Source organism: Gymnoscopelus microlampas, assembly GCF_963454915.1.
Source record: "Gymnoscopelus microlampas genome assembly, chromosome: 23".
Taxonomy (NCBI): Eukaryota; Metazoa; Chordata; class Actinopteri; order Myctophiformes; family Myctophidae; genus Gymnoscopelus; species Gymnoscopelus microlampas.
Window position 1 is genome coordinate 19,504,754 of NC_139960.1, and position 15,298 is coordinate 19,520,051.

General features: G+C 41.2%; 1 protein-coding gene across 1 annotated transcript in view; it reads left to right on the forward strand.

Annotated features, from left to right (window-relative positions):
- Positions 1-15,298, forward strand: part of syn3 (synapsin III) — a gene marked incomplete at its 5' end in the record, with an annotated part of 118,823 nt that overhangs the window by 40,093 nt on the left and 63,432 nt on the right. Inside the window, 2 exons of the mRNA XM_084049457.1 lie at positions 12,934-13,090; positions 14,182-14,271. Coding sequence (XP_083905583.1) covers positions 12,934-13,090; positions 14,182-14,271 — 247 coding nt within the window. The remainder of the gene's footprint in view (positions 1-12,933; positions 13,091-14,181; positions 14,272-15,298) is intronic.

The window sequence follows — 15,298 nt, forward strand, 5'->3', positions numbered from 1 at the left end:
TTGATAGATCAGTGGTTCTCAAACTTTTTTGGCTCAGGGCAACCCTGTAAAAAGAAAAAAAAAACGTTTTCATCCACGGCACCCCTGGATTACATTGTTACTTTTCAGCACCTTACATTTATGTCATATTACAGTAGATTAATATGTAAATCTTTCCCCCTAAGATACAGTATGTCATGAGGAAAACTCGAGAGAATATCAGTTTCCATTAGGGCAGAATTATTGAAAATAACTTTATACTTGACGTTTAACCACTCTGGAGCTTGTAGATCGGCTATGTTTGACGAAGAGATTTGGTATAGATTGAAAAAGAACGGGCAGCAAAGTGCAACTTTGGTCCGTTTTACTAAGTATAGTGGATCTATGTGTTCGAGTGATTTTATCAAAGTATGCTAAAAGTATTCTGCGGCACCCCCGGACCTAGGGTGCCACGACTCCCACTTTGAGAAACCCTGCACTAGATACACTTGATGAGATTATTTTTTTTTAGATTAGAAATTAGGACAATTAGAACAATTTGAACAATTAGGGGGGGGATCATTTTGAAATCCATGTTTCTAAAAATGTTTTACTTTGTCTCCATTATTAAGATTAGACATAAACTAATAAACAAGATGATGCATGTTGTTGCAGTCTGTTATGCGCCCATAATCAGCTTTCTTGTGTGTTTTCACAAAAACCCATAGTCAGCCTTTTGGTTTTTCTGCTGGTTTGTCAAAACCTCCATCCAGCTGTTTAAGTTAGGCAGCAACATCAGTCCCACTTAATTACAACCTAAGCAGCCAAGCACGACTAACCACAATAACGCTATACAGCCCAGAATTGATCATGTTCTCCTACTGCAGTGTATAGTTTCTAAGACTGTTTGATACATTAGTTGTGACTACATTTAGGCAGGGGCTGGTGGTGTGGTGTGAGGGTTTGTTTCAAGAGAGAGAGAGAGAGAGAGAGAGAAAACACTCTTTACACTGGCACTATTATAACTAAACATTTTTAAGGATACAGTAGCTTGTTGTTAAAGGGACACTTCACCCCAAAAAAACTTTGTTTCAATGGATTAGTCACTCCATGGAGACTTGAATTCATGGATATTTTTTAGTTTTTGTCTCATTCCCTAAGACAATAATTTGATGACCAGCGGTTCCGATAGGAGACACAACGGAGACTCGTTGTGTCTCCTACCGGAACCGCTGCCGGTCATCAAAAAGGCTTGTAGATTGGCCATTTTTGATTAGCCAAAATATAAAATAGGGCTTAAGTGGTTAATTTATATTCCTTACCCTCCGGCCAATCAGAAGCAAGTACTGTATTCTCTGTGGCCATGGTATAAGTGTTCTTAGGTGCTCTCTGTCAACGTTCTAAATACAGTACATGTAGTATACTGTATTTGATGTAGCCACTCTAAATGTGAATCAGAATCAGTGGCTTTCATTGTTACCGATACACTGAATATGAACAGGCATTATACAAAAAGATGTCCTCAATTCAAAGACATCACCTTTCTTCTTGGGTACACTGTATTATTTCATCCAGTTGCTCTTCCGAGCTCTCGTCACGAGAGCAAGGTTAAAGCGTTGTATGGGCTCCCGCAGGGTTCAATTTACTACACCCACACAGTAGCTCTGCTTCACGTATGCCTGTCTGAGAGAACAGTCGGAGCTCCTAACCCTGTCAGGGCTGATGACTGCCCCCCCCCACCTCCCTCAACATTCCTCCTTGTCCCCAGACCTGCAGGTCCACAGATGGAACAGGGAGATTACATTAGCAGATCCTTGTCTGAACCCCCCCGCCCCCGTCCCCGTCCCCCTGCCTTTTCTATTCAATTTTCTGTCCCGTAAGCTAGCGGTCCTGCATGGGCCAGACAGACAGGCCCTCCTCCCTCTCTCAATCTAAATCCTAGGGTGCACATAACGAGACTCTCCTCCTCTTGTTACCTTGTGTCACGATTACCAGTGAGACCACACAGGCTTGAGACACGCACGCACACGCACACGCACACACACACACACACACACACACACACACACACACACACACACACACACACACACACAGTCCTTAACCACCCCCCCACCCCCTTTGTGGGCATTTTAATCAGCAAAATGCTTTTTTTTCCTGCCTGAAACCAGCCTCAACACCTAATACCGCAGACAGGTTCATCTTGTTACCGAGCAAATAAATCCTGTTCACAGACAGGGTTGAGTTCAGACATGGCCTAAAAAAGAAAGCCTGCGGGTGGTTTTCTTTAAGGAAACGCCATGGCTGTAATGAAAGTGTACGGCGGTGCAGAGCCCCCCCCCCCTCTCTTTTTTTGTAATATAGTCATGAATACAAATGACCCCTCTAAGTCATAACAACAATCATTTCCCTTTCTGCTAGAGGTGCTTTGGTGCTCCATCGCTCCAGTCTAGCAGCTCCGTGTTTTGACACAGAGCCTCCATTCTCCTCCTTATCACCATTCATTCACTTGATAAACATTCCCATTATCACCTTGATGGTTGATGGTTGATGTTGATGGTTGATGTACTTTTGTAAAACCCTATCTTTCAAATGCTGTATATACGGTACATCAAATCAATCAACGTGTCAGGGTAATTTTCATCCACTTGCATGCAGGGTTGCCAGATCTGCTTAATGTGCTTATTAGAATTTCCCCGCAAGATTTTATTTGAAAATAGCCGATCTACAAGCTCACAACGCGTCGCACCGCGACGCGTTGTGAGCTTGTAGATCTGCTTGTAGATCTGCTATATATCAGCTGATGTATATGTTAAAGTGCTCATGTGACCCATAGTCGCTTCTATTGGGCTGGTTTTCCTAGACCTGGTTGCTTGTTTCTCTCACAGAATCTGGCAACACTGCTTGCGTGCGTACACATGCATATCACACACTGTCACCAACTCATAATAGTGTTGATCATGTTGGCTACTGGAAATCCGTAATAAAGCAGCAGTCTTTACTCTTTTATTTCATATTTTAGTAGCTACAGTATAAATAAAGTTGACTAAAGTTGATTTTATATTATTTCATGTGACCGTTGCAGTTTGATGTTTGATGCATCAGAATCAGAATGACTTATTTTGCCAAATAGGATTTCAGAAGGGGATCTCTGATAATAAAATCAAAGACACATCATCATGAACAGAACAAATAAACAGATCTACTAGCTTACAACGCGGTAGAGTTCTCAAATTATGCCCGAACCCGACCCGGCCCCGACGTTTTCAGGCCGGGTCAGAGCTTTATTGATTGCCGAGGGGAATCTGTCCTTTGGGCGAACCCTCCACTGAACCCTCCATCAGAATGGAAATGGAGTAATGGACACAGCTAGATTTCATCCATACTCTGTCCTCATCAGATGGTAAGACTGCGACGTGTGAGGGGTCGATATTTATAGATTGATAGCGTGACGTTGGAGTTGGCATGAAAGCCCAATAGGCGAAACTGTGGCCACGCGGCAAACACGCCCAGGGAGCTAATAATTTGGCTCTAAAATGCGTCAACTGAAAATAAATAGATGTCTATAATATGCACGCAAGCAATAGATCGTTTGACATGATCTTTCTTTTTGTGTTGACAAATGTTGCGCACGTACATATTTTATTTGACGTTTGGCACTATTGTAATTGATTTTGCATGAAAGAAAGAGGCATTCTAATGACATACGCAGACGCTTTGGTCCCATGTGGGTTTGCCTCCGAGCAGACGTGAGTTTGGGCGGACGTCAGTCAAAATTCACAAACAAAAAAAAAGATTGATGAATCAGACTCTTAACCCATTAAGACCTGGAACGCATCTCTGTCATTTTTTTATTTGAGCTAAAAAGCATCATTTTATACTTTGGCTATTAAAAAATAGCAGATCTACAAGCTCGTAGCGCGGCACCGAGTGCCGCGCTACGAGCTTGTAGATCTGCTATTTTTTTTTATTCGCGAAAACTTGTGCAAATCTCTGAATTTTTAAAGCGAAGATTTGTAACTCAAATAGTTAAGCTAGTTGTTGGATAGGAGATACATGACATAATTACAATATGATATGTGGCCCCCTAGTGGTTGTGGCCCTAAGCGGCCGCTTATATTGCTTATGGCAGCGGCCGGCCCTGCGGGGGTCCGCGGCCAAATACATATAATTTTGGGGGTCCTTAACATGAAAAAGTTTGAGAACCACTGACAGCAACATAGGTTTTTAAAAAAAAAATGATTTAGAAGACATTTTGTTGAATCGATCTCAGGTCTTAATGGGGTAACGTGGGATTTTGTAAATGCCGATAACCACAAAATATGGGCATTAATGAGCTTAGTGAATGAGGCCAACCTACAGTACTCTACAGCTATAACATTCATATAAAATAACATTCCGCTGCTTCTGCCCTTGACCTTGGGCATGCCAACCAGATGGTGATTTATGCAATGAGGATGGACTCTATGATGGCCGTATAAGAGCTGCACCTTCATATTCTTTGCAGGGCTCTCTAGGTGATGGAGGGAATGTTCTCCCCCCCCCCCCCCCCCCCCCCACTGAAGTCCCTAGAGAGGAATTTGAATTACTCCACACAGTGTTAAAACAGGAGAGGGGCTACGGTAGATAACCCCCATCAAATGTTTATACATGGCACAATGTCCCATTGACCAGCTCTTCATCATGTACTGTGTGGTATTCCACGCTGATTGTCCTTATCAAGAGACAGACTGATGGCCAGAAGGATAACAACAAAGCCAGGCCCTTTGAGGTATAGGCAGGCACAAGGCCGGTTAGGAGGATAATGTGTGCCGCAAAACTTCAAACATCCCTGTGGAACCCATTAGAAGGTCAAATATTTTGCAAGACAAATGGATCTGAAGACCAAAAATGGCTGCATATTGTTTCGTGTGAATGGGTCTCCCACCCTATAAAGACCGCAATATCTGATAAAAAAAAAGCACATGCCGTTGGGACCAATCTGCTTTTTATAGCAGAAATATTACACGGTTTTTATTACATTGTCACTCTTATTTATAACCTACAAATGTCATGTGGTGAGCTCTTTTATTGGCTTAAAAACGTGTGTCTCGGGCTGCGTGCTGCTGTGCTTAGTCGGGTGTCTTTCTAGCTCTGTGTCTCTCCTGCGAACGGCGTTTTCCTATCGCCTCTTGTGGAGTTTCAGCTACTATGCATCCCAGAAATATAAATAGCTTATTAGGATGTGTAATGTAAGGAATTTGTCATTTGTAAGGAAATGTAAATATGGCAACTCATTTAGATTTCCCAAGGACGTATAGCCGTTTCAGTCATTCAGTCCGGACTTCACTGTAGCCTATAGTAGCCTTTTCATAAATTATATTTGTACTTAGGCTGTTTATAATATTTAGAGAAATGTAAAGTTTAAAATATAAAAGTAGTAGTTACTAGTTGTGAATTAGCAAACTGGACATTTAGACTGAATGTTTCCTTTATATCCTCATCTTGCGCTAATGCACGCAACTGTTTCACCAGGTTTTTAGCGGTGCCAACCGCTCTACACTTGACTTTGTCCGTATGTCCGTCCGTCCGTCCGTATCAGCACGGGATGATGAGCACGGGATTTTACACAGCTATAACTCCAGTTTGCAGCATGCCACCAAGTCCAAATATGGTATGTGGACTTAGACCACCAATAGGGACGAGCATGAATTGCTGAAGTTATCACAGCGGGGTCCAGGGACCCCCCGCGTATGTTCTGTCCGTCCGCCCGTTTAGGGCACGGGATTTAAAACAGCTATAACTCCAGGTTGAAGCCTGCCACCAACTCCTAATTTGGTATGTGGACTTACACCACCAATAGGGACGAGCATGAATTTCTGCAGTTATCACAGCGGGGTCCAGGGACCCCCCGCGTATGTTCTGTCCGTCCGCCCGTTTAGGGCACAGGATTTAAAACAGCTATAACTCCAGTTTGCAGCATGCCACCAAGTCCACATTTGGTATGTGGACTTACACCACAAATAGGGACAAGCATGAATTGCTGAAGTTATCAAAGCGGGTTCCAGGGACCCCCCGCGTATGTTATGTCCGTCCGCCCGTTTAGGGCATGGGATTTAAAACAGCTATAACTCCAGTTTGCAGCATGCCACCATGTCCAAATTTGGTATGTGGACTTAGACCGCCAATAGGGACCAGCATGAATTGCTGAAGCCCCGCCCCCTCTGTCTTCCCATTGGCTGGCCTTTAAACAGCCATAACTCACGTTCGCAGCATGCTACGGAGTACACATTTTGTGCATGGACTAAAACCACCAATAGGGACAAACTGTAATTACTTAAGCCCCGCCCCCTCTGTCTGCCCATTGGCTGGGCTTTAAACAGCCATTATTCCAGTTTGCAGCATGCTACCAAGTACAAATTTGGTAAGTGGACTCAGACCACCAATAGGGACGAACTGAAATGAGTTACGCTCCGCCCCAAAGGCACCGCTTCCTTCACACAGGGTGTGATTTTTTATTTTCTCATAAGCGTGCATCCGTCCAACATTCGGTCAAAATGTCCTCTCAGTACAGGGTTGTGTAGCATGGAATGGCCTTCCTCTGCGTATAAGGGATTGTGCTACTTTTCCATCTTTTAAATTCAATTTGAAAAGATGGTTGCTTGAAAACCAAAGCTGCAACCATTTGTGATCTTGTTTTAGGTTTATTTCTATGCTGTGGTCCCTATGTAATGTAAATGTATTCCACTGTTTGTCTGTCTGTCTGTTTTCTGATTTTATGTTTTTTGTGAGGACTGCGGATGAAAACTAGCATCTTTGCTAAATCCGGTGTATTTACGTCCATGTGACGCCCATTAATATGCATTGTCCTATCCAAATAAACAAATAAAGTAAAGTAAAGTCTGTGCCTTGACTTTGTGCTCTCTCCCCACCCGGCCCCCCGCTACTGCGAGGCGATAGGAAAAAAACGCCGTTCGCGTCTCTCCTCGTGTTCCTCTGTGTCTTTTCTGAATGAACAATTTGAGTATTTTGAGGCGGTACTCAATTCCATCCAGATGCCTTCACAACGTGTCATGGCTCACTCTGGACCCATATCTATAAGCCCCAGTATTCTCATATCTGTCCGAGCTATCGCTGTTTATTGCACCGCTGATGAACCATTCAAAGGGCACATTAGCATACTGCCTAGGAGACTATGGCTATTTGGACCTGAGCGATTTGGATCATAAAGCCTAAATGTTCCGCTTTAAGGTGATCCACGGCCCACAGGGAGCCATACTTGGGCGATAGAATTCGGAAGGAAGAGACAGAAAAACAAAGTTAATGAATGACACAATGGTGGTAATGCTCCGTCGGTATAGGGCAACGCTGCCATTAACCATGGCCTGGCGAAAGTTATCCCACAGAGTTGATTGTCCTCAGCCAACTGGCCTTTCTGTGATAATGAGGCCACGGGAAACCAGACTGAAGAGTCTAAAACCCTGATAGCTGCCCCTCCATACCGTGCTACTCCTTATGCTCAGTGGTGTAAAGTACATTAACTCAAGTACTGTACTTAAGTACAATTTTGATGTATTTTTACTTTACTGGAGTGTTTACTGGCGTTTCCAATTTTCAGCACTTTTAATTGTACTCCACTACATCTCAGAGGGAAATATTGTACTTTTACTCCACTACATTTATTTGAAAACTTTAGTTACTTTGCAGATTTAGATTATTATCACAAAACATACATGAACTCAACTACTTCAGAACTATATATATTTCGGCCATCAGACGATCTACAAGCTCACAATGCGTCGCATCAAAAGATTTTCATACATTTTGAACTTGTGAAATGGGACATTTCTGCATAATGAGTACTTTTACTTTTGGTACTGGTAATACACTTCAATCATGTATTTTTGTTCACCATTTTCATTCACGTTCTCTAGCCACACCGTTCCTTCTTGTAATGGGGGAAAACTAATTATTGCTGTTAGTCCTGTTAGCCCTAATTATCCCTGTTCTTTTTAACCCAAGCCTTTATATTTTCTCTTATATTCTATATATATATTCTTGCTTGTCGCAGTCGTCGCTGCCACACAGGCTTGATGGCGTCAACAAGCGTCTTGAGCAACACTTCACCGGCGTCTCTCCAACAGTGTAGCTGACCACACTTTGCGGGTCATTTTGTAGCTTTCGACGCTGCTATTAATGCAGCATTACATCTGACTGGGCCAAAGTGAATGAATGCACTCAGCACTTTTTTCCCCAGGACTTTGTATGAGTTGAGACAGGACCTATGATGAATCTAACAGTTTACTGTATAATTCTGCTTTATTTGTATTTGTATGATGCTGCTATTTTACCAAATTTCATTGCATTCTAAATACAATGACAATAAACATCTTATCTTAAACTCTATCTCAAGTATCCTATATTTAGCTTAGGTATTTATAAGCACTCCCTTCTGTCAACAAGGCTAAGGGCCCTATTAGCGCAAAACGGCGCAAAGTAAATGTTATTGCTTGTTTACAACCGATGCAGTTGCGTTCATCTGTGTGCAAATATTTGACTCAAGTATTGTAAAGTATACATGATGTGAACATGCACGGTACATCATTATCAGACTTCATTTTATCTTTCAACTTCTTGTTTGCCCAAAATGTCTGGATGTACAGGTTTTGGAGAAATTTGTAGCAATTGCATAAAAAAATGACCTTAATTGTCGAATGCTTAAGCATGTTCTAATCATGTATACTTCACTTAACTTAAAAACATTTTCCAATTTTTTTATTTTTTACATTTCGGAAAAAATAGCCAATTTAGCACAGAGGTGCCCACTCTTCCTTGGTGCCCACCTATCCTGTTATGCCCATTAAAATGAGGTGTGGTCTGGTGCATCGTTGGCAGATTACTATATTACTGTAGGTACAGTGAGAAAATAGCATGAAGGTATACAGCAAATTCCATGGCAATGTTGTCAGAAATCTTTTAGGAAATCAAAAGTGAACAAGTGAAAATTTCTGGCCTAATGGTGGCGCTATGGGTAGGGGCAGGAGGTCATCAAAATAGTAGTTGCACTGAAAATTCCACGGCAATCCAGCGTGGCACCGAGTTCTGCGCTATGAGCTTGTAGATCTGCTATTTTCTTTGAAAAACCGTGAAACTTTGAGCAAATGTATGTTGCTATAATCAGTGGTTCTCAAACTTTTTCATGTCAAGGACCCCCAAAATGATATGAATTTCGGCCGCGGACCCCCATCTCAAAATATTTTGTTCCAGGAACCCCCCCAGAAGTTGTAATAGACTTAAAAATGTTCACTATGGAAAAGTAGATATTCAAAGATTTGCACACATTTTCACGATTTTTCAAAAATAGCAGATCTACAAGCTCATAGCGCGGCACTCGTTGCCGCGCTATGAGCTTGTAGATCTGCTATTTTTGAATAGCCAAATAAATCTAAAGTGACACAGATGTGTTCCTGGATTGAATGGTTAAAATGAGAGTAGAAATGATCTTGAGCCCCTTTTTGGATGTCACAATAATGTACAGCTCCTTTGAGAATAAATAGTAACATATGGAGAAGATGAGTGTAAGAGCACAAAGGGGATATGTACTATATTCATGTTTCCTGTTCTGATTCATCATCACTGCTGTGGAGGAAAGCTTTCATCTCAATGTAAAGAAAATAAACACGCATATTCCCTTGTGTCCACAGGGACACAGTTATCCATTGATTTTGAATGGCGGGCTATAGGTCAAACAAGTAGAGTCTCAGTCCCTTGCTTTCCTTATTTTGGAAAATAATTGTTCCATGTTCACAAATATTTGTCGGAACTACAAGGCCAGAAAAACATCCCTATAATGGCAGACGTTGGTTAGAAATGATACCCTGCATGAATTGGCTGATATTTTTATCAGGAGGTTATGATTTCACTGTGTTCTTACTGTAAATGTTTTGAGCGTGGTTTTCTCTTGAGAAAGCCAAGGCTCAATAAACAGGTCTATTATAAATAGAGGAGTCCTTGGTCCAGTGCCATTGTGGCTGCGGGTTGCAGCCCTGAGAAAGGAACAGCTGCAGTCTGTCTGTCGCCGTGACCAGCTAAGTTCTCAATGATCCAGCGAGTCAGGCCTGTATGCGCTGTCTTACATAAGAAGACATCAACTGGCCTCTCCAGCCATCTGTCTGGACGCTGGACACACAGTTGCTCACATTACTTTGCATCTGTGTGCAGTGGTGGAAAAAGTACTCAAATGTTTTACTTAAGTAAAAGTATCAATACTGCAATGTAGAAGTACTCTGTTACAAGTAAAAGTCCCAAATTCAAAATTTACTTGAGTAAAAATACAAAAGTATTGGTATCAAAATGTACTTAAAGTACCAAAAGTTAAAGTACTAAAATGTTTGAAAATAGCAGATCTACAAGCTCACAATGTGTCGCATCGCGACGCGTTGTGAGCTTGTAGATCGGCTATTTTCAAATAACCTAGGTATAAAATAGGACTAAAGTGGTTAATGTATGTTTCATAAAATCATAATATCATAATTTATATCAGAAAAGTAACTAGTAACTAAAGTTTTCAAATAATTGTAGTGGAGTAAAAGTACAATATTTGCCTCTGAGAAGTAGTGGAGTAGAAGTAAAAGTATTGGAAATTGGAAATACTCAAGTAAAGTACAAATATCTAAAAATGTTACTTAAGTTCCGTACTTATGTAAATGTACGTAGTTAATTTCCAACACTGTCTGTGTGTGCATACATATAGTAGCATGCCTGAATGCCAGGGTTTACAGTCTCACTCCATCAAACACTTCATTAAACATTTTCAAAAATAGCAGATGTACAAGTTCTCCACACGTTGTGTGGAGAACTTGTAATAGCAGCGTGAGCTTGTAGGTCAGCTATTTTTTAAATGTCACCTATAATAATGATATGCCCAAAATAGGGATGCCAGGGAGAAAGTGCAGTACCACAGTGCTCTGGACATTGTCCTTGAGCTGAGACATGACCTCAGTGATCAAATTGTTAAATGTTAATATATGACAAGTAAGAGTTATACACAGTAATTAACATCAATATATTGAGGGTGTCAGTAGCTCAGTAAGTAGAGCATAGTGTTGATTTTGACAGCAAATTTGTATTCAGTTTTAGACATAGTATTTTGAATACAATTTCATTTAGTTTTAGTCATATTTTAGTCATCTGAAATGTTTTAGTTTTTGTCTAGTTTTAGTCGACTAAATATCAAGATTATAGTCGACTAAATCTACAGTTGATTTGACTGAAATTATTGTGGCGGTGCCTTGATGGTGTCTTAAAGGCTGATTTTACACTTGGTTGCATGCTAAAAATAGCAGATCTACAAGCTCACAACACGTCGCAGCGCGACGCGTTGTGAGCTTGTAGATCTGCTATTTTCTGGGCGCAACACCTGAGCGTCTTTTAGTTCTACTGTATCTCTTCTCCACTCGTCCCTCACTAACATTTTAGTCTAGTTTTTATTTGTTGACAAAATTGTCAACACATTTAGTCATAGTCTTAGTCATCATAGCTTAGTTTTTATCTGTTTTTATTTAGTTTTCGTCAGTGAAAAAAGGTAGTCGACGAACATTTTTCGTCATAGTTTTAGTCGACAAAATCAACACTGGTAGAGCAGCTGACCAATGCACTCATCTGAGCCATCGTAGCGGCCATATGCTGGGTGAATGCAGTGAAGTAATTTTCCTTCCCCGGGGACCAGTAAATACTCCCTTTACCTTTTAGATAAAAATAAAAATAATTACCTACCGTCAGGCAAACAGAACTTCCTCTATTGAAGTTAATTGTGACCAGATGTAATAAAGTCTCAGATTGGCTCCCTTTGGCCAAGGGCCCCAAACGCTTTGTAATGAAAGGGATTAAGTTGTGTTAATTGGATAGATGGTTCAGAAAGATTAGGTGTACCCAGGAGCATTCGTTCAGCCACTCTGCCCTACATGGCTATTGAATAGCGTAGCGTAGCCCTTAAGTGTAAACGGCGAGCCAAAACGCAACGTGTTAATGTCCTGACAGATGCTATCGCTCTTGAATAACCACTGGCAGTGCCGTGAAATAATGGCATAACAGAGTTTTCATGATTGGTCGGCTTCATCACATTAATCTCAGTCAAGAAAGAAAATAATTATAGTTACTTTTTTGGGGGGGCAATTTTCTCTAGAACAGTGGTTCCCAAACTTTTTAGCTCAAGACCCAAAAGAGAAATCGGATGTTTGCCCGGCAACCAAACTAGTGGAAAAAGATCTACAAGCTCACAACGCCTCGCTTGGCACCGCGTCACGACCTTGCAGATCTGCTATTTTCACTACTTCTTAAACATTTGTTTTCTAATCTGGGGAATTTCTTTGATTCTTTTTTTATTTTATTCATGAAATTATTTTTGAAAAATGTTTGAATTTGTTTTCAACTCATGACAATTTGAGATTTTCTGTGGAAATCTTTAGAAAATAAAATATATTATATATAATAATTAATGACAAAATCTAGGAAACAAAAAGTAAAGGGATATTCACTCGCGACCCACAAATGGGTCCCACTGTTTGGGAAACAGTGCTCTAGAACAGGGGTCTTCAACGTTTTCAGGCCAAGGACCCCCTAGCTGAGAGAGAGATGAAGCAGGGACCCCCTCTATATTGTATAAAATTGTGTTTCAGATTCAACTCTTTTTGTTTGCTTGGTCTGCTCTTTTTTCCCCTCCACACCAAACACCTCTTTGCCAAAAATAGCCGATGCGAGGCGTTGTGAGCTTGTAGATCGTCTATTTTTGGCTAAAGTTCTAAACTTTTTCTAAGGTAAAAAAAAAATCATATCACACAAAGATTTGGCAGACCCCCTGTAGTAACTCTGAGGACCCCCTAGGGGTCCCCGGACCCTCTGTTGAAGACCCCTGCTCTAGAACATACACTACCGTTGAAAGACTTTTTTGTTCCTTGGACTGATTCTTTCTCATTGCCCCGCCCCCTTTTTCTGCAGGTCCTTCAAGCCCGACTTTGTCTTGATTCGCCAGCACGCCTACAGCATGACCCCGGGGGAGGACTTCAGGAGCCTGGTGATCGGCATGCATTTCGGGGGGGTCCCCAGCAGCAACTCCCTCTTCTCCATCTACAACTTCTGCAGCAAACCGTGGGTGGTAAGTTGATCTATAATAACTCACCTCTGCTCACCTCCACCTTTTACCCCCACACAGAGGAGTTCATGGGCCCCCGCGGCGTCCCCCCCCCCCCCTGCAGACTGATTTATTTTGGCTGTTAAAGAGAGAGGTATAACACCTGTCTTCAGAGCAGGGAGAGAGAGGCCGGGCGGGCGGCACACTCTCTGGCAGCGAAAAAAATCTTATTCACCCAGAGGTTTTACAGCAGCGAAGTGTGATGGAAAGGTACACTGGATCCAGGTCAGATTTCATTACTTTGTCTGGGAAGTCCAGACAAAGCAGGTTGAATTAGACAAAACATCCCAACCCGACCGCAGACTATGGAATCTGTGAAGACAAGGTCTTTACGCTGGAATCTGATTTACCAAAGCATGATATGACTTGTGTGTGTGTGTGTGTGTGTGTGTGTGTGTGTGTGTGTGCGTGTGACAGCTCCAACTTTATGAATGTTAGTGCCATGCAGTGGTGGAAAGTAACTAAGTACATTTACTCAAGTACTGTACTTAAGTAGGCAATTTTGAGGTACTTTTACTTTACTGGAGTATTTCCAATTTTCGGCACTTTTACTTCTACCCCACTACATCTTAAAGACAAATATTGTACTTTTACTCCACTACAATTATTTGAAAGCCTTAGTTACTAATTACTTTGCGATTATCAATTATTATATTATAAAACATACATTAACCACTTAAACCCTATCTTATACATAGGCTATTTGAAAATAGCCGATCTACAAGCTCACAACGCGTCGCATCGCGACGCGTTGTGAGCTTGTAGATCTGCTATTTGCAAACATTTTAGTACTTTTGATACCAATACTTTTGTACTTTTACTCAAGTACATTTTTAATTCCAGACTTTTACTTGTAACATAGTATTTCTATATTGCAGTATTGATACTTTTAGTTAAGTAAAATATCTGAGTACTCTATCCACCACTGGTGCCATGTACTGTATGTAGGTGTAATTTAGAATGATCTGTCTTATCTCTGTAGTCTTCTGTACTCCTCTGTGACTAACAGCTTATAAATAATGATGTCTTAATGTTTTGTTTATTTCTGCCTGCAGTTTTCTCACATGATTAAGCTGTACCACTCCCTCGGCCCAGAGAAATTCCCCCTAAATGAACAGACCTTCTATCCCAACCACACGCAGATGGTGAGTAGCTCCAAGATTTGCCTTCGCTTTTTTTCAACATAGAGATAATCAGTGGTGGAAAGTAACTAAGTACATTTACTCAAGTACTGTAAGTACAGTACATTTTGATACCAATACTTTTGTACTTTTAATCAAGTCAATTTAGAATTCCGGACTTTCACTTGTAACAGAGTACTTCTAAATCGCAGTATTGATACTTTTACTTAAGTAAAACATTTGAGTACTTTTTTTTCCACCACTGGAGATAATACAGAGAGAAGAATCATCACACAGAAAACAATGCAGACAGTCGTGGCCTGTTTTTTCATGAAATCTTTATTATAAAAATATAAAACACAGAAATTAAGTCAAACATTTCAGCAACCCCTACAAGGGAATCACTCCCTCCCCGACCCCACCCCCTTTAGGAATCAGTGTATACACGTGTCGCAGAGACTTGTACACTGTAAAATCCTGTGTTCATTTAACTCTGAGTGTAAAAATGGATCTTTACGGATCCATATTCAACCAGGTTAAATGAATGGATTTTGCAGTGCACAGCCATTATGCCAGCTTCCTTTTTTTTAATGCACTCTGGTTCAACTTGACCAGGTGTTTCTGTGTTAAGCTGTATATTTACACATACATGAACCACAAAAGTACTGAAACAGAAATGCCACAGTGGGATATGAGGTCCTTGCATAACCAGGGGGGACGGAGATTTGGGAACCAGGTCCAGGGTAGAACCCTTTCATAATAAGTGCTTTGGACTTGTGAACTCCAATGTCAACAGATTAACCACTTAAGCCTGGCACGACGAATAACGAAAAATGTTTTCGAAAATGTTGGACATTTTTGAAACCTTGTCGTCTATAATGACCAAACGCCAGGTTGAAAGTGGTTAACCCTTGTGTCAGACACAAAACATTTCAGTCTTTTGTTCCCTACAGGAGGCTGCAGAGATATAATCTGCAGTATATTATGTAGCCCGGTGGCCCTCTCACAACCAAGCTAGGCCGGTCACTCACTAATGTCTGTGGATTGTGTC